The sequence below is a fragment of the Perna viridis genome, chromosome 11 (assembly GCF_037379345.1).
Source record: "Perna viridis isolate PV_CMFRI_1.1 ecotype Kerala chromosome 11, ASM3737934v1, whole genome shotgun sequence".
Classification (NCBI taxonomy): Eukaryota; Metazoa; Mollusca; class Bivalvia; order Mytilida; family Mytilidae; genus Perna; species Perna viridis.
The window spans coordinates 9,378,947-9,406,701 of NC_142455.1; the positions used below are offsets into that span (position 1 = coordinate 9,378,947).

A 27,755-nucleotide genomic window follows, 5' to 3' on the forward strand; every position below is an offset into this window, starting at 1 on the left:
TATGCATTCATTCTCAGAAATAATAAAGATATGATAAGAACCTTCATGAATCTTATAATGTCATTTGCCAAGCAACTCCAAGCTATCTGGATGATTAAATACTAATAAATTTTAACAATGATAAGCTAACCATCCATTTAACTAAAATGATTCAGTAAATTATCTTGTCTCAGAATTGCATGACTATATGAAAAAATATGTAAAATCCAAAGACGAAATATTAATGCAGGAGTAAATCAGGAAAGAAAAAAAATATTATAGAGATGGCAGTGAATTATCAAATGTTTCCTGTGTAAGTATTTGATAATTCAAATGTGAGTAAGGTTTGTCACTCTAAGACTTTCTCCCGCAAAAATGTCACAATTTTCTTCTTTAATGTCAATATTATTTGATGCACTGATGAATTAGAATATCAATGCACTGATCACAAATTAAATCAATAAATAATTGAGAAAATCTATAAAAAAAAAGGTTGGATTATCATTATCATGAATAACAGACATTTAAGTACACAGGCAAAATTATTCCACATGATTTTCACACGAATTTCACCTGAATTGAGCAAATAAACTAAGTGACAGAGTTCACATGAAATTCAGGTGAATGGAGCCTTCACTTGAAATTCACACGAAATGTTCACATGAAATTCATGTTTAGTGATTTTCACATGAAAATTATGTTAATTTCATGTGAATTTCACATGAAGCTCGATTAACATGAATTTCATGTGAAAAATATTTGCCTGTATACTGGTGCCGAGAGAACATTCGGAGATTGAACTTGTGCATGGCACAAGTTTCGTCCGATCGTTAAATCATTGTATACTTTAGCACTCATTATTATATTTGGTTATTCACCCTTTCCAATTAATTATCTTAGTATGATTTCACTAGCTATGGTTTGCCAAGAGAGGAAAGTGTTGGGTTAAGTGTGACTCCAGTGCATTATGGATATCAGATGTTTATAAAACTGCTCTCACCTGAGTGTCCTGTAAACATAAACACTAGCACTAGTATTTATATAAACCTGTCAACCATATATCTAAAGCAGTAATTGGTCTTAAAAGATCATAACATTTAATATCTGTGTGTAATGGATTCCTTGTAAAATTAACCTGCTTATAAAGATCATAGGTTTTCAGGAACTAATCCAGAGGTTTTGAAATGGTTTGGGGTGGTGGGAATGAGACTTCAAGGCTATTATTTTCTCAATTTTGCCATAATTTTGCATGAAATGACCAAATTTTTCCAAATATTTCTAGTGCTAGGTATATGACCACTTGTATTCAAAGTTGATATTGGGCAGCAACCAAAAATGCTTATAACATATGCCCCAACCATAAAAATCCACACAACAAATTTAAAATAAATCCATCTGATGGCAGCTCAGATTTTTATGTAAAAAATGTTCTCTATCATTCCATACAGTGAAAAATGACTAAGTCCCAAGAGACAGGAAGTTGATATTGAACAGCAACCAAATTCACCGATAATGTATGACCTAGAGATAACTGCAACAAAAAAAATTCAAAGGAAGCAGATGGACATGGTGATTCCAGTACACAACCTACTTGTGATCACCAGTGTTTTGTTGTGTATCACTTCTTTACTCAAAATATAATGGTAGACTTACCTCTCCACTTTTGAAGATAAAATCATACGCTACAATGACAATGAGTTTGAACCAGTATGCATGGAGAACGAGTAACACAAGCAACATTCCATTAAAAAAAAATAGTGATGGGAATCTGCCCATGACAAAAGAAGATTCAAACCATGTGGTCCGCAAAACTCTGAAATGTACAAAATACACTTATAAATAATCAAAACAATTAAGAATTCAAAAACAACTTCATTTTCAAATGGGTAGACTTGTTAAATTATGTAAAAAAGGTGAAGCAAAAACCCTGAACAGTATAGGTATTAGCTTTCCCACTCTAGTCAAAGTTTCATGATATTTCAGAAAAAAAAATTAAATTGTCTCCTGCTTACTTGCCAGTGCCACTATTGGAAATTAAGTTATTTTTTTTTATTTGCATAGAGATCCACACGATAATCGTCTGATAATAAGCAACTTTTTTAACTTGGAAATTGAAAGCCATCAAAGTTTAAGTTTACAGATGGCTATCACAGGCACTTGTATCTATCAATATGAATTCATATTTGACAGTCACCAAGCATTGATGAAAACAAATGCCACTGATGGCAGTGCCACTAACTAAACTTGTTGACTGACAAATTCCTGACATCTTTCAGATTTCTGTGCTAAGTGGTACAGTAAATATTTAGATTAATATTTTGCGGAATACTCACTTGAATGGATAAATAACTAATCTTGTTATAAACCAAACTATTCCCATTGTAGCAAATCCAATATCACAAATCTTCTGGAACCCAGCATACTTAGCTAACTTTGCAAACTGTTAAAGACATTAAAACATGTTAAAAACAGAACAATAGAAACTGTTGTTGAGTCTAGATAGCACAAGTATTATGAATATTTAATTGTTTAATATTTTTTTTTTCCAAAGTGGCCAGATTTAAAAAGGGGAGATTTCTAATCATGCCAAAGTACTTTTAACCCTGCCACAATTTCTGCGCTTATCTAAAGTCAGGAATTTCTTACCTCTGTACACAGGCAAAATTATTTCACAGGATTTTCACACCAATTTCACATGATTTTCACCTGAATTGAGCAAATAAACTAAGTGACAGAGTTCACATGAAATTCAGGTGAATGGAGCCTTCACATGAAATTCGTGTTTAGTGAATTTCACGTGAAAATCATGTTAATTTCATGTGAATTTCACATGAATTTCATGTGAAACTTGATTAACATGAATTTCACATGAAAAATATTTGCCTCTGTGTGTATTGTTTTGTTTTCACATTCAGTTTACTTTTATGTTGCTGGAGTATATACCAGCAACTAGTTCTCTGTACCTGTGTCTAATGTCTAATGGGAACAACTGCAGTCTGCCTCTGTGGTGTGAGGCTTTCCTCATCATTAATAGAAGGCCCATGGGCTGACATTTTTCATCCCAGTGGGGTTGTCTCTATGACATATTTGGTCTGCATGTTTGTAAGTGGTAACTTTTAGTTTTGTATAATGTGCTATTGATTTTAATTTAACGTCATTTAAATGTTCTTGGCTGTGTTCCTTGTCCATTGATTATTTGCTTCTTTGGTATTCACATACTTTTATTCAACATAAAGTTGCATGCATTCTTGAACTAAGTATACCCCACTCAAACAGAAAGCTGATATCAGAAAGCACCCAAAATTGCTTACAATTTGTGCACCATCTATATAAACATGATAAAGTCACACACCAAATTAGAAATCAATCCATCTACTGGGAGCTGAGATTTTTTGTGACAAAATCTTCTCCATCATTCCATTTAAAGAAATAATCATCCATTGTTCAGATAAATTTTTCTCTGTATATCTGATATTTGCTAAAGGCACAATGATCATTCAAACCTTTTAATGATGTCAGATAACACAACATCACCCTCAATTATTCATTCGTTTTCCTGTGTTTTACATTAATTGTATTTTTTTCCGGTTTATTATTTGTTCCAAGATTACAAATATCCAGTTCCATAATCTTGTCATGATCTCCTTACTTTCTAATACATAAGATTTGAAAAAATACTGCTTTCTAAATAATAAGAGGATGTCATCACAAATCTTTTCATTTTGGTTCAAATAAAGTGACGGTAAACCTAGTGATTCTCATAATATATTAAGGAGGTAGACCTAGGGTAAGGAAAACAACTCTTTAAAATCATTGGAACGTTTGTATTCAATCTCATGTAAGCATCAAAGTAACTTGGATTGATTTCATTCTGTTTCAAATGAAAGCTTGATGGGCTTTGGTGAAATTGAATATGATACAAACATATCACTGATTCATTTGATAGAATCTCTAATAATATGTAACCCCCAAAAAAAGTTTTAAAATAGTATTTATCTAGGTGGAACAAAATTCTTTGGCACATATTTTTTTTATTGTTTCAGTATATGTATTTCATAATTTAAAATATTACAAAGTAGAATGTAAATAATAGTCAAGATTTATACCCAGACTATGTACAGACACAAAGATTTAACTTACCTCTAATATATAATCAACAGCATCATGAATCACCAAGACAAGCGTTCCAACACGGACAAAGTTAAGACTCCAAGAGAATGTCATCAGTAATATTGTAGCTAAATGGTGGAAAAACATTTCCCAGAAATCCTAAAAACAGTCAAAAACATGATTACAAAGCTGATATTTTATATTTCTGTTGACCAACTTATTTTGGTGACTAACATTGTATCATTAGTCTGCTTACTAAACCACAAATAAATTGAACATCTGCCGATAGAATAACATGTGGGGTATCCTTACACAATTAACTGGCGTGACACAATATATGATAAAAAGTTGTAAGCGTAAAAATTGATCGCAAGTAATGGTGTCTCAATTATAAGAAAACACCATTGAAGCGTCATCACTTGTGGTCATCTCTACATTTATGACCTTCAGTGAAATGACTGGGTTTTTGAATTGAAAGCGCAATTATCATAAGCTATAAAAGCCGTGCAGATATAAATCTGACAGTTTGTTATTGATGATAGCTTTATTTATATTGTGTCATTGTGTGTTCTCTTGATTTAAACCACAATAAAGTCACTACTGAAACCAAATTACAATTAATATTATTCACAACATCTTACTTCAGTATATAGAGTTGTCTTTCTTTGTCCACCTTTAATTCAAAGATAAATTTTGAAAATTCCTCAGTTAGAATCTACCTAATTTTCATAAAATAAGTTGCCAAACATTAGGGTTTTACAACTAACTTTTACCAAAGTACCTTAACTAACAAGAAAAATGGCTCCTGAAATCTCCTTTCATAGGGGTATGCATTTATAAAACATACCACAATGTTCAGAAAAGATTTCTTAGTCCTTAGTCCCCATTTGATGGGTGGTCAGTTCTAAGTGATAACTTCTAGTAAAACACACTTAACACATTTCAGATTTTTAAACTTTTTTGTTTATGCATTTCCACTTCATACTTGAGACTTACTTTACGTTTGACATCAATAAACTGTGAAAAGAGCAGTGACCAATAAAACGACATCTCTATTTGGTAATACCAAAATATCTCTCGGTCTAAATACTGAAAAAAAAGTTTTATATCATATGGATTTAAGTTCATATTTGATATTTTAGTGATAGATATAATGAATATATTTTTTTTTCTATACATGAATACTCCGTATTTTGTATCAGCCTTGTACTAAGACTAATCGAGGTAGCCAAGATTCTAGCGGAATTCAAAATGTAATCCAGGTACAAAGACCAAACAAACACAACAAAGAACATAAAGTAACTAAAATAATACATACAACGAAACAAAAGTAAATGAGCAACTCAGACTCTACTAAAAACTGGGAGCATGGACCAGTCAGACCTGGAAGCAGGGAATACAAGAACAAATATGAACGAATTCTTTGCTTTTTTCAATGTCTCCAATTTCTAATCATTTTATCAAGGATAACTTAACTTTGATGCAAAAATAATTAGATCTTTTCATATAATCTAATTTCAGAAGTATTCTGATTGGATAAAAAATTATGTCCATCATCTCATGGACCAAATTTTATAATATGACTTTGATGTCATCAACCTGTTTTAATGAGTTATCCCTTCAATTTTGATATTAAAATTAAATTAAGTAATGGCTGTTACATTTTTCTGTTCTATTTGAAATAACCTCAATGCCTGTCATGCACCAAATGATTGAGGTCATTTCTTCATAGATTAAAAAAAATAAAACAGTCATTCCTTAAACAATCCCTTACAAAAACATGACCTTGGACAGATCAAATGAAAATTGTACCATTTTGGTTGAAAAGCTCCCCTCAGGAAAGATGCAAAATTCAAAGCCGATTATATATGATTTAATACTGTAAATATATTAAATTTTGCAGTGTACTAACTTTAGCAATTTTTGCAGTGGAATGAAAAGCGTGAATAATAGTACCTGTAGTACTGATTTCTAACACTATGTAACCAAAATCATTGTTTTAAACTGCAAATATTTGATATCCACAAATATATCCACTTGACGGAATCCATGAAAATTAGTAATCAAGAAAATGAATGAATTTATATTATATCTTGACGAATAACATATCTACCACAACAGCTTGATGGAACCTACAAACTTACTAGGTTTGGATAGCCTTTCCAACACAACAGTGAATCAGCGAACCATTCTTTCTGTAAATATTGAGTAATGAATAAAATCCACTATCATTTAAAAATGATAGAACTCAGTAAAGTTGATGTACATGAAGGATAATCCCCCTACACCTTTCCACTATTTAGTTCCATCAATACAGTGTTCTAGGATTTTTCAGAAATTAAGGTTTCCTCAGGAAAAATCCATATAAAATCAACTTTCCCACAGTCAATGACTGCTTCCCTAACAAAACAAATCCTTACAGCATATGAAGTTTTCAACTTGCCACGGGAAAGTGTAACTAAGTACCTAACTTTCCCTGACCCAAACTTCACTTGCCCCGGGTAACGGGAAATAGGAATCCTAGAACACTGCAACGGCTTTTTTTTTATCATTTCAAATCACATTCCTTTCAATTATACATGTAGGTCAGGACTCTTGGTTACACTGAAAAGTATTTTAAAGTGAACATGTGTATGTATATTGTTACTGAGTTCTACCATGATGGTTGTTATATAATGCAATACATTGTACTTTAAATGTAAGCAAGTGTCTTTTGAATTTTATGAACTAGTGCAATTCAAATCAGATAGAATACTATTGTATGTATATCATAAAAATATTATTGTGAATTTTTGTTACAATGTCTGCATATCAGGGATGATTTTATGATCTACAAAGTGGAAACTGGCAAAATTAGAAGTAAATACACAGTAAAAAAAGGAATTGTAACGGTAGAATCTGGATTTGGAATAGATGAATTCCACTAAGAAGCAGAACAAAATCATCCCTTGTATATAACATGTACCAATGTGTTGATCTTCTTAAAAAAAATCACAAAAAAATATCTGCAATCATTTAACTTTACAATGCCTTTATTCACAAATGAGATAATCAAACTTTTAAATTTCAAAATTTTTCAAAATTAATGAAGAAGTTACAATATGAACTTTTGAGATTTTCAAAAATAAAAAGAAGAAAAAATCCAAATATTTACCATGTACAATTCTGTTTCTCTTATTTTTTTCAATGGTGCCTTACAAGCTAAGAAACATATTTATTACAGAATAATGGAAATTTTGAATTTGGGAGAGAAAATCTAACAGTGAGCCTGAAAGGGTCAGATGTAATATTCTGCAGAGATGTTCAAAACTGACATTATTCTGTTTATCTGCGACGTCACAGTCAATTTGGCATTAAGTCATTGGATACTGCCAATATATTTTAGTATCATGACAATAGCCTGAGGCAGTATGAAAAATTGAAAAACGATAAAGTTGCCCATAAAAATAAATATAATACATAACATCACAGAATGAGAATTGTTTTCATTCAATTAAACTGAAGCAGGAACAAACTCTATGAGATCTGTGCCAATGTAAATTTCTGTTTTCATTTTGAAAAAAAAAAAAAAAAAAAAAAATTCTGTGTTTCCAGAAACATCTGCAAAATTAGGGTCAATAGATATTTCATGTTTGCTTTTTTTTTTTTTTTTTAAATTTATAGATTTGCAAGACATTGAAACCTACCTGTTTGGCTGTCTCTATTATGATATAGCTGAACACAGAACTTGTTGTAGCCACAGCCATGTTGTTTAATTTATTTTTTTTTTCATGAATTTGGAACCTTAAAATCAGAGAGCTAGCCAACTCTAGTAAAAAATGATGATGGCAACACCAAAAAATCAGAACCTTTTTGTAATATTTGTTTTTTTTTACACCATTACAAAATTAGGGTTGGTCAGGTTCCTGAAAATACAGAATTTTTTTTTAGGCCTAATGCTTGTTGATGTTGCTACCAAGTCATAAATTATATAATGTCTTAACATTCAGTGAACTTGTAAACAATATATTTTACATTATTGATGAGTATCTTTTTTCAATATTTATACTATTTAAACATGCTACATACATTCCAAAGTACTGCTACACCATACACAAATATACTGAAGTAGAAGGTAAATCGCCATCTGAAAATATATGAAACACCCTGTATATACCGAGAGTGGATCAGTTTTCAGATCAGGGTTATGTAAATATAAATAATTGACAAGCAGATCCAGGCTTAAAAATTTTTTTGGTGTAAATTTTAAGGAAATATTTTACCAATAATTAGTAATTTTCGGGTAGAATTTGTGAAAAATCAAGATTACACTTACATCCCTCCTATTTTTGTTGATACATGTGCCACTTTTTGTGCATTTGACATTCGGTAAGTGTATGTAAATGTAATTTGAGTATATATGCATATTTGAATTCAATAAATGTTTGTTCCGCCTAGAATAAAAATGTACTGTTTGCTGATCAAGAAAAACAGAAAATTACATAATACTTAAATGGATTCATAGAGGCTAACCATGTATATGTAATATTGAAATACATTTTAATTTCTTTTCTGATTTATGTCACCAATTTCAATTCTTTTCTTTAGTTTCCTTGCTTGCTAAATATACACTTACGTAAGCATAATTCATATGTTGTATCCTAAATATAATTAGAGCTGAAACCAGTCTGATCAAATGCATAAAAAGAATGACTCAGCATGTTGTTTTTTTTTCATTATTAAATTTTGAAAATTATTACTTGCGAATCATTCAAATACAAATTGAAAATCAATTTCTTGCATTTAACATTATAATTAAGCACACATATGTACTTGTAAAAGAAACCAGAAAATATGCATTATGTCAGGACTTTTTAGTTGAAGACTATTTAGAATTTTTCATTCAGTAAAGAGTAGTTTAAATAAATTTTCCACTTGAGATGGTAAAATCAAAATTTTTTAACATGCAAGGTTTAGCAAGTATGTTAAATCTTAATTTTACCATAGAGAGTGGAGAAATAGTTTCGATCAGGAATAGGCTTAAGGAGAATCGGTTTCTCATATGAAATTTGTAAAACCTTAAAAAATGCAAATGGTGGAAAACTCTCATAAAAATTTAATCACTGCCCAGTGGTTAGAAAGTCACAAGCACTTGGAGAGAAAATGGTGTCTAGTGATACAATTTTCAAACTTTTTTCTTCTGAAAAAAAAATTCTAGGAATCTACTTTACAGTCACCCATAGCAAGTAGAAACCTTGAATTTCAGACAGGATATGATAAGTTCCAAAAGCAGACTTTAATTTCAAGGAAGTTAATCATAATTTTGAGTTTTCCTGCCACATGCCAAGTATTCAAGTAGTTGTCTTTATAAATATCTGACAGGAGATAATTCATGCTCTCAAAAGCTCACACAATGCACTTTCATTTTCATATTCAGAAACAGTTGCAGATTGTATATGAAAATGGTACATTGCAAGAGTTATTGCTCTTGATTTGGCTGATGTAAAAGGAGATGAATGTATGGCTTTCTCAATAATACAAATCTGTTAATAGAAAGTTGTGAAAAAATATAGTGTATGTAGGTAGAAAAACATTTTTTCTGTGGGTTATTCCACAGTGATTGGCATTTTATACGACTGAGACTTACATGTAAGTACAGTTCATCCTTAAAACCAGGCAGAAGCTTATTATTATTAGTGCATCATGCAATTCTTAATCCAAAACATTTTTTGATTGTAAATTATTCAGTAGGCCTCATAGAAACTGCATTCCAAAATAAAAGTGCAAATGAAAGTTGGCCACTAGGGACATTGACACTTAAAATTTGATTATGTTAGTATCGAAAAATTTCCCACCATAATTTTTACACAATTACCACTGGGCAGACAAAAAATAATTCACAATATATAGCAGATCTAAGGAACTGAACCCAGGAAGAGTTGTTTGTAGGATGCAGCAACTGTATTTGAACAGTTTCATTGATTATCTTCAGATAAAATGAATCACCCATTGCCTGGTTTTCAGAACCACACTTTTTTTTAGAAAACAAGTATTGGTTGATAAAAGTACAATAACACATGCCAATGATGGAAACTGTAATCATGTTTTGTAACAGCCATGAGATTAAAATTAGCCATTAGCATCAAAACTAATATTAAGTTGATAGTTTGATTTACAATAGAATTACTAGTATACTAAAAATGTGCTTTATCTCAAATATAAATGTTCTTTGATCTAGTTAATTTATAAGCTCTATTCACTATGTTTACAAAAGTATTTGACCGAATTCCTTAGGGTAATTTAGGGATTAGTTTGTGTTGTGTATAATTTTAGCAAAACCAAAAAAAAAAACAAGGACTAATAGTGGGCTTTAAAATACATGTATATACATTTAAAAATGTTAGTTTTGAGTATAGTACATGCCTTATTTGTAGAAATAAATACACAGCTTAAGGAGGTAGACCTAGGGTATGAGACACAACTCTTACAAGTCATTGGAATGTTTGTATTCAGCATGTTACACCAATCTTGAACACACAGTACAAGAAACTTGTCGTAATATAAATGTAAGGTAGAAAAATCATGATTGACAATTTAAATTTAGAGCTGCCCCCTTCAACATTTGACAATAATTTTCCGTAATGCAAATTCTACATATGATAGGCACTCTTCATGAGTATCAAGTACTGAATACTAGAGGGAAACTACACTGTTTAAAACGGATTATCTTTGTACAAGTATACTGCAAATAAAAGCATGGCTCTTGTACATCTCTGCATGGTGTTCAATATTCAATAAGTGTTTCATAAAAAAAAATCTGATTTAGGGGAGTTCCACTTACAATACAGAGACAAATAGATGAATGAATTACACATGTAACCATTTGGGTGAGATTATATAAAGAGCTTTGAAGTGAAATGTATGAGGCGCTACTTCAAATATGATATAAATACAACATAAAGTAATTAATCAGCAACTACTGTAGAAGTACTATTGTTCGTGGGGTACCAATTTCTGTGGTTTACGTGGGTAAGCAAGACCACGAAATTTGATTCATAACTGAATTGATATCCCCATTGATGTGTACATGTATACTGAAAACCTCAAAACCAAGAATTCATGTATCCACAAAATTGTGTATCTTCCCTAAATGCCTAATCCAAAGAAATTGGTATCCATGAATTAAATTAATTTCACAGTATTCTAACAGCTGGACTTACGCTGCCTCTGTAAATCGACACATCATACTTGGACGGTCTTGATTTCTCCTTACTCGGAACCATCTCTCTATCTGGCGTACTGAAGAGTCAGTCTGCTTTGATAATTGCTAAAAATAAACAACAAAATAAATAATATCGAGGATAATCGCAGAAAATAAATAAGAAAGTGGATTACATTATCACTTTAATCTAAAAATAAACAACAAAATGGAATACATCAACACTAATTACTGAAATTTAACAACAAAATGGAATACATCAACACTAATTACTGAAATTTAACAACAAAATCAAACGCATCATCTAAGAATTGATTATGGTTCTAAAGGTTCATCCAGTATGTACTTTTATCCACTCATATCTTCCAAAGCTCAATTTAAAATACATTATCAGGACAATTAAAGTCTACAATGGCGTCTGAAATTTACAACATAAAGTTGCTAAGTTGCTGTGTGTTAGGTATACCCCCAAATTATAAAATTCTTATCAAGGGCTGCTTCAGGCACATCTTCACCTTTGGCAGAGTTATTATATCTTAGCAGTGCTTCGAATCATTCTCCTCTTCAATTAACTCACTTAGGAGAATTTTCAAACAGAATTTCAACTATAGCTATGATTGTCAATATATAAATATATATATTGCCTAGCTGACCAGGTGGTCTAGGGCGCTGGATTTTGTGCAGGCGATATTGCCATAGATGTCATAGCGGTACAAGTTCGAGTCCAATGGAGGGAACAACCAAAAATTTGCTTCACAAATTTGACAGTTCTAACATTGTTCAACAAAACAGTTATCTGTAATTTGATATCAGACAACATCTAAATCTCCCTATAATATATGTAACATCATAATGAAGTTACATAACTATTAACAAATGAGAAATCTATTAAATATCAGAGTATATTGAAATTATCCTGACAAACAACATAATTCCAATAAACCACCCACCATGCAAGGATTCAATACTAACAGCATCTGACCCATTAATTGACTTAAATAAATAATGAGGTCCATGTAAGTTAAGGCTTCATACAGTATTGCTTCATATGTGAAATAGAGAGTTTTTGGACAATATTCAAAACTGTAAAGTCCATGGACAAAGCAAAACAAAGGGATAGAAACAGTTAACATCATATAGAGACTTTAATAAAATACTGTATACTTACAGTACTGCCTTGTCTCATCAGAAAATACTTGCATGACTTTTTATGAGCAACTCGTCAGGTGTTTCTAGAAAAGCAGAGGATGCTTACCCTACCGGTGCACCTGGTCCATGCTCCCAGTTTTAAGTGGAGTCTGAGTTGCTCATTTGCTTTTGTTACTTTGTATGTATGATTTTAGTTACTTTATGTCCTTTGTTGTGTATGTCTGTTTTCCATGTCTGATATTTGTCCCTGGATTATATTCTTTTGATTACCGCTATAACCTTGGTTCCCTTGATTACTCTTGCAAAATGGTTCAAAGACAAAAATGGCCAGGTCGCCATAAAGTTGATAAAAACATTGGTAAACTGGAAGTAGAAGTGTGACAGACCTGAAATTGCATCACATGAATAAGAGTTCCCATACAGTAGTTGCATTCCAAATATCTAGTGGTTGAGAAAAATTTTATGAAAATATTTTCCCTACCCATCTGCCCGACATTTCACATTCTATAAGCCTATTTTCACCTGTGCAACCCAGCAAAAAATTACTCCAGTCTGCAAATAATCTTAACTGTTTGTGTGACATCATGAACTTTTAATAACAGTATTATCTCAGACTGAAGACTTTTTTGCACTGACAAGGTCTGGTCTCAAGTAGAAGGATAGACTAGGTGCACAGGTAGGGTAAGCATCCTCTGCATAAATCTGATTACTTGTTTATGCAATTTTAAATAAAATTGGAATTACATGCCTTAAAACATTTCAGTACATATAAAATTAAGACATTGCCCACAGTAAGATGATTCATGGTGTAGAAAAAGACATGGAACATCAAAGCATTCATGAAAAATTTAAGTTTTGGACAGACACAACAAGCCAGGTAGGCCTCAAGATATTATGTAACAGAAAAGATTGGTCCTTTTTTGGATAGTAAACAAAAAACCATTAAAGCATTCAGATCCCTTGTTTTCTAAGATGGGAAGTGAAGCATCCTTTGATCAAATTCAGTCTGATGCACATCCAACCATTAATACACGTACTTTCAAAAGAATAAAATCACAGACTGAAATATGAATTATGACTTATTTATTGTCCAAAATAATAATGTTGATTGCTTAAGTTGTTATGTTCAAATAAATTTTTTTCTCTCAACAAAATGTAAATATGTATTCCTGATACATCTCAAAATTTCTAAAATTTAAATTTCACAAAACCACAAAACTTGTTGACCAGAAAAAATAACTTTCCAAGTTAGTACATATAAACAATAAAGCCCAATGTCTTACAGCACAAAACTTGTCAACCCGAAAAAGTCACTTCCCCAGTAAGTATATATAAACAAGCCCAATGTTTTACAGTAAGTAATATAGTTTACTTCAGGGAACAGAAATGGTCTTCCATTGATTCTTACCTATTAACCAGGAGATTTAAACTTTCTAACATCTAAAAAGTATATCATAAATTTCTCATTTTCAATTTCCAATTCACTACTTATTAAGAAAGTTAATTCAGCAATTGTCATTTAATACAGAGAAGACTTAAGTCTATTCCCTGAAATTAACTATTTCACTCACTGTAATGGTTGTATTAAATGTAAATCCATCTCAGATCCTGCATTAAATTGGATTAGTTTTCAACTTTAGTTGTCAGTTAGACAAATATTTACATTTGCAGCTTAAGTACAAATGTACAAATGTAACTCTCCAGCTAAGAATCATGCAAAATGTGATACATGGTTGGAAACCCTACATATTTTTATTTTCTATATTTTGTTTAAAATGCCATAGTAACCAGAAATTAACATGTGGCTTTTCATTGAGCCCTTGTTAATAAGAAATAAAAATTGTATAAAATGTACTGTAGAACTTAAAATCAATGGAGTTGACTGTAGTAAATGACACTATAATACGATAGAAACTATTGGATTTTCAATGTGAATTAACTCCTAAGAGCAGACAGACAGGAATGAATAATTATACATTTCATCATATATACCTATAAAGCAACTTAATAACAAAAAATATAAATATGTAGCCTTTTTTTAGGGTGTATCCAATATTGTAGAACTTGCATGATTCTCACAAAGACTGCTACTTTAATATTTAATGATCTTAGGTGTCCATTGTTACACTCATTGTACCATGTGCTTATTGATGAAATAAACTCAAATTTGAATATTTACACCTACTTTATGTTTACACATTCAAGATAAATTGGTGATACCTTTATACATTTAAAGGCCATTTGAAAAAGAAATTTATCACATGTAATCAGTGACAATACCCAAAAAATCTCATAGAAAAATTCACACGATAAAGTTCAAAAGTTAAACTGACTATAACCATATTTCTCCTCGAAAACGTGTTGTTAAAATTTTCTCACCAAAGGCCAGTAAAATCTGTATTTGGCCAGTCCTTATCATTGAGTACTCACCAAGGTGGCAAGAGCTGAAATTAGTTGACTAATGAACATGGATGAAACAGTTTATTTATCTTTTAAAACATTGCTTGATATAGCCAATAGCCCAAAGCCCGGGGCTATTAAAGATTGATTTGGACAAGCAAAATGATGTGTACATTTCTTGTTTTAGGCTAGTCGTTGATTATTTTGAAAGGAAGGACTCTCTTAACAAATGCTTAATATTTTTGACGACCAGATATGTCATGTTCAATGTATGGCAAGTTATCACACATTTTAGCTAAATCAATATTTGCATCTGAAAATTGCGATTTAGTTTATACTGGGCCACCACAGATACAAGTTTATATGTAAGCCAAAAATTGTATTTAATGAGCAATTGACACAATGGGTTTACAAAAATGACTTTAGAAATGATGAGACAATTCAGGGCGGGGTCAAGACATGAAGATATAATCAGAATATCTCAAAGAGACAACAACCCCACACAGCACCGGGATGAAAAATGTCAGTTCAAGGCAACCCATGGGTTTTCAATGAATGATGAGGATATAAATTCAAAATTTAAAAAACTAAAGGGGGAAAAGGGGTGCTCCAGTGCTTTCCATTGATATACTAAATCTACCAAAATTTTATTTCCAAGCATAAAGGAAAGGGGAAATGTTTTATCTATAAATATTTTAATACAATCAAAGTAGCAAACAGTTGAAGTATCATGGTCTAACTGGTGAATCATTGGTTAGTCATGCCTGATATTGAGTTTCCAAAAAGCCAAAAAAAATTCATGGTAACTTCAATTTATACCAAAATACTTGTAGTTGTTCAATAAAATAGCATTCATCACTTAAACAAGATTTAAAGTAGCAATTTTTATATAAAAAAACTCAGACTGCATGTGATTTAAACACACAAAAATTCATTTCCATTTTTAATAGGGTATGTAAGTCTCGTTCCAGTTTCCTTTTCTTTACCGTAATTTCCAACGTAGAACGTATTGAAAACTGAAGACCAGTCTGCATTTAATTGTTAACTTCCGGGTACTTGAAACGCTGTATAACAATGCAAAATCTTTGACTTTATGTTTTTTCTTAATACCTTTGTCATGTAGAAATAGATATTTGTTATTTTTATCGATAATTTTTAACAAAAAAGATGCCCATAACTTTGAACTCAATGCTCTCTAAATGACTTATCTCCATGCTTTTGAATGGTAGACTAGAACCCATTCTCATGAAATCATGGGGCCACATGACGAGACTTACATACCCTATTCAGAAACATTTACAGATCGCACAACCATTCTTAGTTTGCCATTTGTCTGTTGCACTTTTGAAGTAAAAATTATAGATCGTGTATGAAAATGGCACTTGATTATGGATGATTCTTGTTGGAGATGAATGCATGGGAATCATTAAAAATATAGATCTAAATACTGAAAGGACAATCTGTAGATAAAAACACAGCATACATGTACCGGTATGTAGGCCAAAAAAGCATGGTTTGTTCAGTGGGTTTTGCTACAGCATGAATAAATTTTACCATAGACAGTGTTAATTTTATATGGAGTGGTAATTAAAATCTAGAATGTAGACAAAACTAATATGCATATGGTACAGATGAATAAAATATAAAGAATAATCTAGTGGCAAATCCCCATCTGGACAGTGATATACACTTAATTACTCCATAATGAGTCGTATAATACATTTCAGTTAATATCTATGGAGCATTACCAGAGGTAATCTAATTTAACTTAGATCTATCAATGGTTCCATTCAGTCACTGCTCAAAGGATCTAACAAGGCTCTATTTTCTGTTTTGAATGTCTCTCTCATCAGCCAATCAGATTTCATCTTACATAATTTTGAAAGCATGACTCAAAGGAAAAACTTAAAGGATTCTGAATAGGTCATCTGTAGAATTGATTCTTGATAGATCCTACAAGCAGTCACGAATGGAACGGTTGATGGATCTAATCTTTATTAGATTGAACAAGAGGTTGTCCCACTTGACACAAAATCCGAAGACTGTAACATTATCAATTATTATTTTATAATTTTCGAACATCATCTATCACTTATATATATTTGTATAACTATCAATTCAATATAAACCAGAAACAGGAAATAAACAAAGTTGCTGAAGTTGCCATGTTAGGTATACCCCAACTACCACAGAAAGTTGCTGAAGTTGCCATGTTAGGTATACTCCAACTCCCACAGAAAGTTACTGAAGTTGTCATGTTAGGTATACCCCAACTCCCACAGAAAGTTGCTGAAGTTGTCATGTTAGGTATACCCCAACTCCCACAGAAAGTTGCTGAAGTTGTCATGTTAGGTATACCTGCAATAATACTGCAAGGAGGCACATTTAAAAAATTTTTTAAGAGTTTTAAACAACTGCAAAAAAAATCGCAATTAATGATGACTTAGTATGGTTGTCATCCATGTTGTCAATGTCCGTTGCCTGGACATAAACAACACATATAACTACAGTAAAACCTGTCTCAACAGAACCCCTTTTTGACTTTAGGTTACAGACCACCAATTCAACAAATGAGCATTTGGAATGTACACAAAATAGTCCTACACAGAAATTACCCCCTGTTCCTCATAGTGCTGTGAAAAAAGTTCTCATTTTATTTTAAAAAATTTAAACAGTTTCTGAAAGGAAAAATTTTACTGTATATGTAGAATTGTAGATATTCATACATGTACCATTTTCCCTCTCAAATCAGTATCATTATGCTAATTTAATCTACTGAAGTAGTCATTAATTACACAATACTGCAGACTTCCCTCTTTAGATGTTTTACAAGTTTCTGTCACACAAAGGCTTCCTTCACTATTGATTAAAGCTACTATATTAAGTGAATCACAAAGGCCATAAACTGTCAGGTACATGTATGCGTATATATTAATTTTCAGGATAATGACAAAAATGGCATAAAAGGGCGGTATTGGGCAAGGTTTTGCTTAATTTTTACTGGAACTGGCCAAAAACAGCTATGAACAGGTCAAAACTTAATTATCTTGAATAGAGTTGTCAGAAAAAAAAAAACTTCGAACAGGCAAAAAGTGTGCTTGAACCATGCAATTTGGCCTCCAGTCACTTCTTAGGTAAAACCCTGATTGGGTACATCAAACTGGTTTAAAATCATCATGATTACAATGAAATGGGACTGTTTCCCCTAAAACCAATCAACACATGGCATGTTGACAAAGTGATCAGTTGTACATATATAGTCATTAAAGTGGAATCTTATTAACTGAGACTTGGAAGTAACATCTTAGTAATGAGCATTTGTAACTGAATCGTTCTAGGCCTAAATCCTGGACCTTCAACCCTTTTCACTGACAATTCATTGAGGACTTGGTCTTTCTCAAGTGGACTGTAGATTTGAAACTTGAGAAGTCTAGACCTTCTACTCTCTTGAAAGTATATTCCAATCCCCTGAATACCCTCATCCAAATAATTCAAAGCACATAAAAATTTGAAATACATCCATCCATTGGGAGCCAAGATAATGCAACAAAATCAGGACAGACAGACAGACAGACAAGTCCAATACATAACCTACTCATTGAGTGGCAAAATAATGATGGCGCATGTTTGAGCTCAGCTGGTCTGACATTTACTGTTTGGTTTTTTTTTTGACAGATATCAGTAGTAATTATGTAAATGTAATTTGGATTTCCTAAATATGAACATTTATGTAATTACCATAATTTAAATCCTACTTATTTTAATACATTTTGTACCCATTAAACATCTTTAATTCATTAATGTTATAACGATTTATGATAATTCCTACATTATTTGATTAAATCTTGCTAACATAGACAATCAATACTATAGAATCACAGCTATAGAAAAATAATGGATGCAAATGTCATAATTAGCTGATAAATGTGTCACTGATAGCATTTGCATTTGAAAATGTTGAACTTGAGGGTAAATTTATGATTTTATTCTGCTGTATCCAGACTCCTTCACTGTAAGACTGACAACAACATACTACAAAACTATACTGTATTACTTACTTAGCCAATGTTGACCTTAGGCCTGCCACTTTATCTAAATAACAACTTTACTTAGTAATATAAACTAGATAAAAATTTGGTTAATAACTGCAATATAAAAAGGAGATACAGAAATATCCATGTGAATACTTGTCTAATTAACTTAATTTGACAATCCCCAATATTAAAACTGAACCTTTAATCAGGGTCTGTCCTGTGGTTACACCAACCTATAAAAAATGTAGCCACTACTAATTCATTCAAGACATGAAGTTACACAGGTTGATGTGTAAGGTATACCCCAGCTCTTACAGCCTGACAGGATAACAGCAACCTAAATCAATTATAACATACGCCCCATCTATAAAATGCCACACGCCAAGTCTGACATCAATCCATCCATTGGAAGCTGAGAATTTTCTCTGTCATTCCATAATTAAGTGGTGGCAAAGTTCCACAAAACAGAAATCTGATATAAAGCAGCATTCAAAATCAATTAAAACATATGCCACATCTATAAAATGCCACAAGCCAAGTCTGACATCAATCCATCCATTGGAAGCAGAGAATTTTCTCTCATTCCATAATTAAGAAGTGGCAAGGTTCCATTACACAAGAAGCTGATATATTAAAGCAACCCTCAAAATTAATAACAACATATGCCCCATCTATACAAAGCCACAAACCAACTTTGAAATCAATTCATTTATTTGGAGCTGAGATTTTTGTGAAAAAAATGAGTAGTTTTAGTTTTTTGAATGTGAAGGTCGTACGGAAAGATTAGTTTGTAAACAAACTTTGCTGCCCTCTTCAAATAAATACATTATTATTATTATATTATTATAAGTACATGTATCATAAAACAGTTGTAGAAGGGTATGGCTACGGAATGAAATGATAAGAGACAAACAGAGGATAAAATCATAACAAAGACAGGAAAAGATCATCCATTCAAGTAGTATCATTGTTCTACAGGGAAGTTAGAGAACTCTCAATGATAGTTTATTTCGGATCAATACTTAAAGGATTAGATATATAAAAATACAATGAAATTTAACCCTTATAAAGAAAAATAAACACTTCATTGGCTTATGACCCCTAAACAGGTGAACCAATATGTTGTTGATAGATTTACACATCTAGACACCCCATGAAGTCAAAATACATAATGTATTATACCCTAAATAGATCTTACTGTATACAAATAATATTAATTCTTTTAAATAAAGAATAACATAAAAGGTGTTATAAGATTATAACCTGTAAAATTGACACCATTATTACAATTAAATGTAATGGCAGTCTGTATAGGGTTTGTAAGTTTGTGGTGTTATGAGAATGGGTCCTACTCTACTATTCAGATGTACAGAGATTTGTCATTTCAGAGCTTTGGATTCAGTATATCAAAGCAAAAAAATATTTTCATGTAAAAACACCATTAAAAATAACAAATATTGTTTTCTACATGATAAAAGTGTTAAGGAAAAGTGTAAAATAGAAGATTCTGCAATGTAATGCAATGTTTCGAGATCTCAGAAGTAAACAATAGATGGCAGATTTCAATATGTTCTACATCAGAAAATCCTCCAAGAAAAATGGAACTGGAACGAGACTTACAGACCCTATAGATGTTTAATTCATAATCAAAGAAGCATGAAGTTGGAATTTGTTGGAAAATCTTGTTGATATTTTGCAAAATTTGGACAAAAAAAGAAGAAATGATAGCCTAAATCCCCATTTTTTTTCGATGTTAGGAACTGAAACCCCACTTTCATATAAACTTCTAGATATGCCCCTGCTATATATATTTGTACATGTATGTAACACATCCAATACCAATGATGAAGTTATTTTTACTTTGATAGGACAAACTTGACCAAGAAGAAATTGTACAGCATAATGTAGGACATAAGCCACTCAAGCAACAGGGAAGAACTAACAGGGGACGTGAACAACAACTGCTTAACTCATTAAATTACAGGATACTTTACTCCAGTGGAATTTAGTGTTGTGTCAGTATGTAAGTGTACTTTAAGGATCTGTACACAGTACTTTAAAGTACATGTTAATAGCTGATCATACAATATAAACTTGCAGGCAATATTTCCCTTAGGCAGCATGCATTGTGCCTGGATTTTTAAGATGAAGTATATTGTCAGGTAAAGATGTATAAGATCTACCCTAAGGCAGCCTCAGTGAGGACTGAATAAATAACTGTTCTGTACTATATGCTATCATTTGTAGCCTCCCTACACAACATCAACACAGGATTGTAATCCTCTTATCAAATAATCCTTGATAAGTAAATTTACAAAATACATTCAATATTGAAACATGAGATTCAATGATAAATGTACCTCATTGGTAAAAAGAAGGCAGGGTTCTAATTGGCACTGGCCAGAGGTCCAGGAGTCTTAATTTCTGATGCAGGACCATCAAAATGACCTATGTACTGAATCTACCATATTTTATAATTACTCTCATTGAGGACTTTTCACTTTATGTACTTGGAACTTTCTTTAAGGATGTAAAAGATCAAGGACCATTCACTCTTGAAAGGAAATTTGACCCCCTGTGAGGTTATCTTCAAATATTGTGAAGTTAGAACAAACCGACTTAAAATTGATAAGAAAGAACAGACAACTTACAGTTTACATACAGACTAACAGACAGAAAGCAGTTTAAGTCTTCTAAGGCCAAATTAGACAGTACCAAACATATCTAAAACAGATACAACAGCAGGGAAAAAAGCTTTAATGTGATACTGTGAATGGGATACCAATTTTCGTGGTTTTCCACAACATTTGGTTTTTGAAAAAAAAAGAGAATCCTATCAATGTGTATACTGAAAACCTCAAAACCATGAATTCAGTTCCTTACCTAATCCATGAAAATTGGTATCCACAGATTAAAGTTCTTTCACAGTAGGCTCTGGATTGAATCAAAGGTCCATTTGAGGAGAATGAAAGGTCTTTAATAAAGTGTCAATGTAGTCGACTCAAGGTCCAGGATGATAATTTGGGTTAAATGGAATTCAAAGGTCCATGTTCAAAAATAGAACCCTAGATCTCAGACCAGAGATAATTTGAACTGTGCATTATCAATGCCTTTACCAAAGCAATTTACTTTCTTAATTTATCAAATAAAGGAAGGTCACAAAACATTTCTCGGTGTTTACTGTGAAAGTACTATTGTTTGTAGGGTAGGCCAAACCACGAAATTTAGTTCCCATTGAAACAAAGATTTTCATTGATTTGTATACTGAAAACCTCAAAAGCACGAATTGAAGAATCCACGAAGTTGTGTTTCTTCTCTTATCCACGAGCATTGGTATCACCGAGTTAAAGCACTTTCACAGTAAATATATTACATGTATCAATCATTAAGCATTTCAGATAAGCTAAACATGTACAATGTACACAAACATTTGTGGTATTTTTCCATCATTGAACAAAACAAATATTTTCAGTCAGGGGTTCAAATTAACAGTGATCTAGGGTCCCAGTCCAAGGGTACGGAAATTTCAACAGCCCATGCCGGACATTTTATCAAACTTCAACAGACATTTGTGTCAGTCTTTTACATGCTCAGATGAAAATAAACTTTTTTATGTAGTTATTTTAAGTAAAATTGGAAATTGTGTTATTTCACACCATACTCTGTCTTTTAGAACGAGTGGACGAGTTCAGTTTCGACCACATGTGGACATTCCAACATGTAAACAAAACATCATATCTCTCTGACTTTTTCATCACATAGGCAAATAGCCGAAAACTTCCGAGTGATGAAAAAAATGCTGATTATCTTGATTTATATAAGAAAATCGCCAATACATTTTGTATACTTATTTAAATGGTCTGTTGACGTCTGTGTTAAAAAGGATTCAATCGATGAATTACAAACTACAACTGATTCATAGTTTCAGTTCTATGTGCTTTCGTTACCTCTGAAACATCAGCGGGAAAATGGTGGACTTTTTTCTTAATTATCAACTAATAAATGAATGAAAATTCTCAGAGTTACTTCAAATGATTCCTATATGCAATGGGGCTGCATGTGTACCATTAATTTAATTATGCAATCAACTAATCAGTTACAGGTAAATTAATCCCTTTTCGGATTTGGCGCTGGAGATACTTTTCGGGTGAGGTAAATCACAGTCACAAGTGGCTGTACATCGGCTAAAATTGACACACATTTTTCAATGAACAATTAGGAGACTGGTAGACAGGATGGTTACACACAAATAAAAACCACACAGACTATAATTTATAAGGTTTGACAATTTATTTATGCCTGATATTGGAAAATGGTCATTGGTCATTTGCAGAATTTGTTGGTCAATGACCGACATTTTTGACCGTTTCCAGATCCATGTCCCAGTCCCTCTATTTCTGACCTATGTTCCATGGTATGGGACCTAGAATTATATATTCAGTGATAATTTCTAGGACTTTTGACTTACTCAAGTGGATTTGATTTGAAACATCAAAAAGTCCAGAACCATCAAATCTGGACCCCTGTTTCAGATATCAGATATGTGGGTTTCATTTTTACTATACTGAAATACTTCTCCCCCTTTACTGCAAAAAAAAATACAGTAAAGATCCCCATTTACTGCAAAAAATATTTATTTATACATATATACATGAGGCGCGGATCCATGGACTGGCGTACCGGGTGTAAGCCCCCCATCCCCCCTAAATCGTTAATAAAAAATGATTTTTACCCAAAATTTCCACCCATAATATTTTTTGCCTTGCTTTGCACTGCATTTAATTCAATTATCGATCCCCCATAAACTGACATCCTGGATCCGCTCCTGTATCTAAATTATTCTTCCAATTATAATTCTATAAGTACTTTAAGCATGTCTACCAGGTACTTGTCAATTTAAAGTGATTGTTTAGAAAAGGAAATAGCATCTCTGTTGCCTTGATATTATAAACAACTAGTCACTTTTTTACTTGTGAACTTATCAAGCTAAATATAAGCCATTACTCCATTATACATGCAGAACCATTACTCTAAGGCCAAATAAAATTATACCGGTTTCCTGTTATCCTACCAACTCATGCATTGATCCGCCCATCCTAGACAAACTTATTTTCCAAATGACCAGATATTTTACAGATGGTAGTTTCCAGCAAGGTCTAGGAGGTTTAAATATTGGTAAGATGCTTTTGAAGTTGTTTTCTATGAAATCTGAGAAAAACTTATATGCTTTTACTCAAATAGCCTAATCTGAAGGGAGAAATGAGCAAAAACTTCTCCTTGTATGTCAACTTCTCCCATTTGTCTATGACAGGGAGAATTTTTGTAATACATGTAGATTACATAGACAAAAATGTCAATATCATTATTTTCAAACAGAATTTTCTCCTTGTCCAGTTAAGGCCCTGTACTCTAACAGCTACATGCATGTGACCCTTTAGTTTTGAACAACTTGTTACTGATTTGCATTATAACATCACAACAAAGAACAAAAAGTAACTAAAATATAGCATATAAAGAAACAAATGTAAATGAGCAACTCAAACTCCACTAATAACTGGGAGCATGGACCAGGTGCACCGGTAGGGTAAGGTTGACCTGAATTCTAAAGATAGTCACTGTTTACAGAAGAACATCACTTAAGCCATCATTAATCACCATTCATGCTGCAATGGAAGAGGGAGATTTAGCGCACTGTAATACCTAGATTTAACCCACCATTTTGTTTGGCATGCCTGTACCAAGTCAGGATCATTGCAGTACCAGCTACTCTGGTGAGATAACTATTTTGTCAAATTTCATATGGGCTTGACTTGATTACTAGCTAAATTAAGCAAGTACTGAAAATTTACAATCTCTAAATTTAAGCTTCTTAGTTTATTTTTGGACTACCTATAATACACATAGGTAGAACAGTACTATTCATTTCCCATAGGCAACAATAGTGAAACTTTTCTTAACAAATTCATCTCTTTAAAACAGTGATGGAGCTATAGACTGACTTTTTTCCAGTCATATCTTCATTTCCCAAACTAAAAATGTGAGCACAGTCATAGCATAACTGTCTCGCTTCCTTGGTATTTTAAGCAGATGATGTAAGGGGTCTCAGTTCCTCCTTTTTTCTGCGAAAGGCACATGCATGTAAATTTTTAAAAATCACAATACATCATAATATTTATATAAAATGTTTTTCAAAAAATAAAATGCAATTTTTTTAAAAGTATGATAATGTTAGAGTCTGGAATTAATAAGAAATATTGGGTATCAGCACAATTTGTCCAATCACAGAGTCCAGAAGTACAAAATGTATTTACATATACAAGTAGGATACACAAAAGACCAACCCAAAATAACGAGAAATAGTACCCTACTAACAATGAATTCAAATAGCAAATTTTAGCAAATGCAGACGTGGAAATAATTTCTATTAGCAAAATTGAATTTTAACTTGAATTTAACAAGTACTTCCCCTTTCACTATTGCTGATGCAAGTGAAAATGTAGGCCTGATCTTATCTCTAGGAAAACCTCAAAATCTTAAAATCTTAGTCATGCTCTCAACACAAGGTAAAAACCTGATATGCTAGCAACAATTGGCCCTGCATCTTGAATTTAATGTCTTGATTATAAGTCATTCAAATAAAACCCATTTATAATAGGTTTGAAATTTAAATTCTATTGTCATTTTATCAAAGTCGCTATTAAAAAAATACTTTAAACTTTCCCACCCAATTTATATACATGCATGTAATTATATGACAAGTGTACCTTCTTTTAAAGAACCTTTCACAATCTATTTAAAGAGTATTTTCTAGTTCTACATTAATTCTTTGTCAGACTACTCTTATTAGAAGTTAAGTAGCTGTCTTTCTAAGAATGATGCAAAATCTGAAAAATGTGATACACCCCAAAAAAAGGCTACATATTTTTATTTTTGTAATGAAGTTGTTTTATGGAACTATAATATGAAATGTGTAATTATTCATTCAAATCTGCCTGTTCTAGGGATATAATCCAATAGATTTGTATTTGAGTGTCATTTACAGAGTTATCTCACTTAATTTTGAAATTTACAGTGCATTCAATACAATATTTTATCTCCTAAGAACATTGGTTATATGAAAAACCTAATGTTAATTTCTGTTTACTATGGCAATTTAAACAAAATATCAAAAATAAAAATATGTAGGCTTTCCATCCATAAATCACATTTTGCATGATTCTTAGCTGGAGAACTACTTATGAAATCGTGTATTGAAAACTTTAAAAAGTAGAAAATAAAAGAACCTGAATTGTACAACAAAATAGTCTCAAGTCACTCACTAAATTTTGCTTTCTATGACTTTTTCTATTCTATCAGGGCTTTTTCTACCTCCAATTAACCACTGATTATCCCCCCTATTCCCAATGACAAAAAGTGTCTTTTTTCCCAAAATTTGTCATGAATTTCCAAACTGAAGCAAGCAGTATGAAAGCTGTCAATTAATTCATCTGTCAGTAGAATGAAAGTCATATTTTATTGATGAGTGGCAAATTGTTATAGTCACAGTTTCTCAAGAGCAATTTTAAGATAAGGGAAAGAAATGTGTCTATTCTTCAATTTACGACTTTTTACAGCAGCCAGTTTACAAGAATTATTTCAGAACTTCTTTTACTTTTATCTTCCATCGGCGGTAAAATAAAAGATATCCGAAGTAAAAATGGCATTGTAATTTTTCATTATAATATATAATTTTATTTGCAAGATTTTCCCCAATTGATAAAAAAATTCCAAATCTCAAGAGGCATGGGTCTTACTTGAAAAGAGACCGAGAAGAGCCAAACGCTAGAAATCAGTTTCATTCATGAAATATGGCAACATTGTTGAACTTTTTGTATACAAAACCCAATAATTTGAATAAAAAGACGAATCCAGAAAACAAGGATTGTCCCAACATTAGCAACAACTGAAGCCTGATAAGGTGCATTGCTGAAAAAGGACCTTCAATTACCACTGATTAAATGAATATTCTTGGCTATCATTCGATGATAGAACAAACTGATGAGATGTTAATTTTGAACCATCAGTAAATGGTGTAATCCTTTTGGACTTGATGGTTCTGAGGTATTTACCAAAACTATTCATGAAAAGTTGGACAAAATAAAGCCAACAGTTAAAGCAATGATTGGTACTGTAACTAGGACATTGCTGACAGAAAGTTTGAAAAACTGATTGATCAACAAAAAATGATAAAAGTTTAATTTGTTTATCAAATCAAAACTTTTAACACAGTTTATAAAAAGTATGACCCCAAAATTTAGTGCCAGAGAGTCATAATGACCCGTTCATCTCAATAAGTTCAAAAACACTGGCTTACATTGTCAAATTCATGTGGTGTTTTTTTCTCTGGACATGATTCATTTTTCTTTTTGCAAATTTACAGAATGAAGCACTTGAAACCGTATTATTTTTTAAAAATATGTCCAAAGGATGAGAAAACAAATTGATTGCCCTTACTATCTGATTTTTCTAATGATTCCATTACTTTACATAAAATAGGTACTTTAAAAAATGTCATTTTGAATACCAAGAGGTTTTGAAAAGGTTTTTCATATACCAAGTTAGATAATCAAATACCAATTTCATTATGTTAATGATAATGAATGAAAAACAAAATAAAAACTAGAATGATCTACTAATGAAATCATGAGGAGAACTCAGAGCAAATTCAAGTCTTCAAGAAATATACAAATTTTGCCAGTGAACAAGTCCTGGAAAAAAAAGTTTTATCCTACCGTGAAAAAAATTAAATTAACACCTTAAGGTGGTAGATCTAGGGTAAGGGACATAACTCTTGAAATCAGTGATATGTTTGTATCTTCAATTTCACCAAAGCCTATCAAGCTTTT

The 27,755-nt window shown here is 31.9% G+C and overlaps 1 protein-coding gene across 1 annotated transcript in view; it reads right to left on the reverse strand.

The window, feature by feature from the left end:
• The window catches only part of LOC148602899 (ceramide synthase 2-like), a 46,004-nt gene that overhangs the window by 12,639 nt on the left and 5,610 nt on the right, over positions 1-27,755 (reverse strand). The window contains exons 3-9 of the mRNA XM_088551383.1: positions 11,289-11,395; positions 8,158-8,215; positions 6,234-6,284; positions 5,086-5,178; positions 4,120-4,248; positions 2,313-2,419; positions 1,633-1,792 (exon numbers count right to left, since the gene is read on the reverse strand). Coding sequence (XP_088407509.1) covers positions 1,633-1,792; positions 2,313-2,419; positions 4,120-4,248; positions 5,086-5,178; positions 6,234-6,284; positions 8,158-8,215; positions 11,289-11,395 — 705 coding nt within the window. The remainder of the gene's footprint in view (positions 1-1,632; positions 1,793-2,312; positions 2,420-4,119; positions 4,249-5,085; positions 5,179-6,233; positions 6,285-8,157; positions 8,216-11,288; positions 11,396-27,755) is intronic.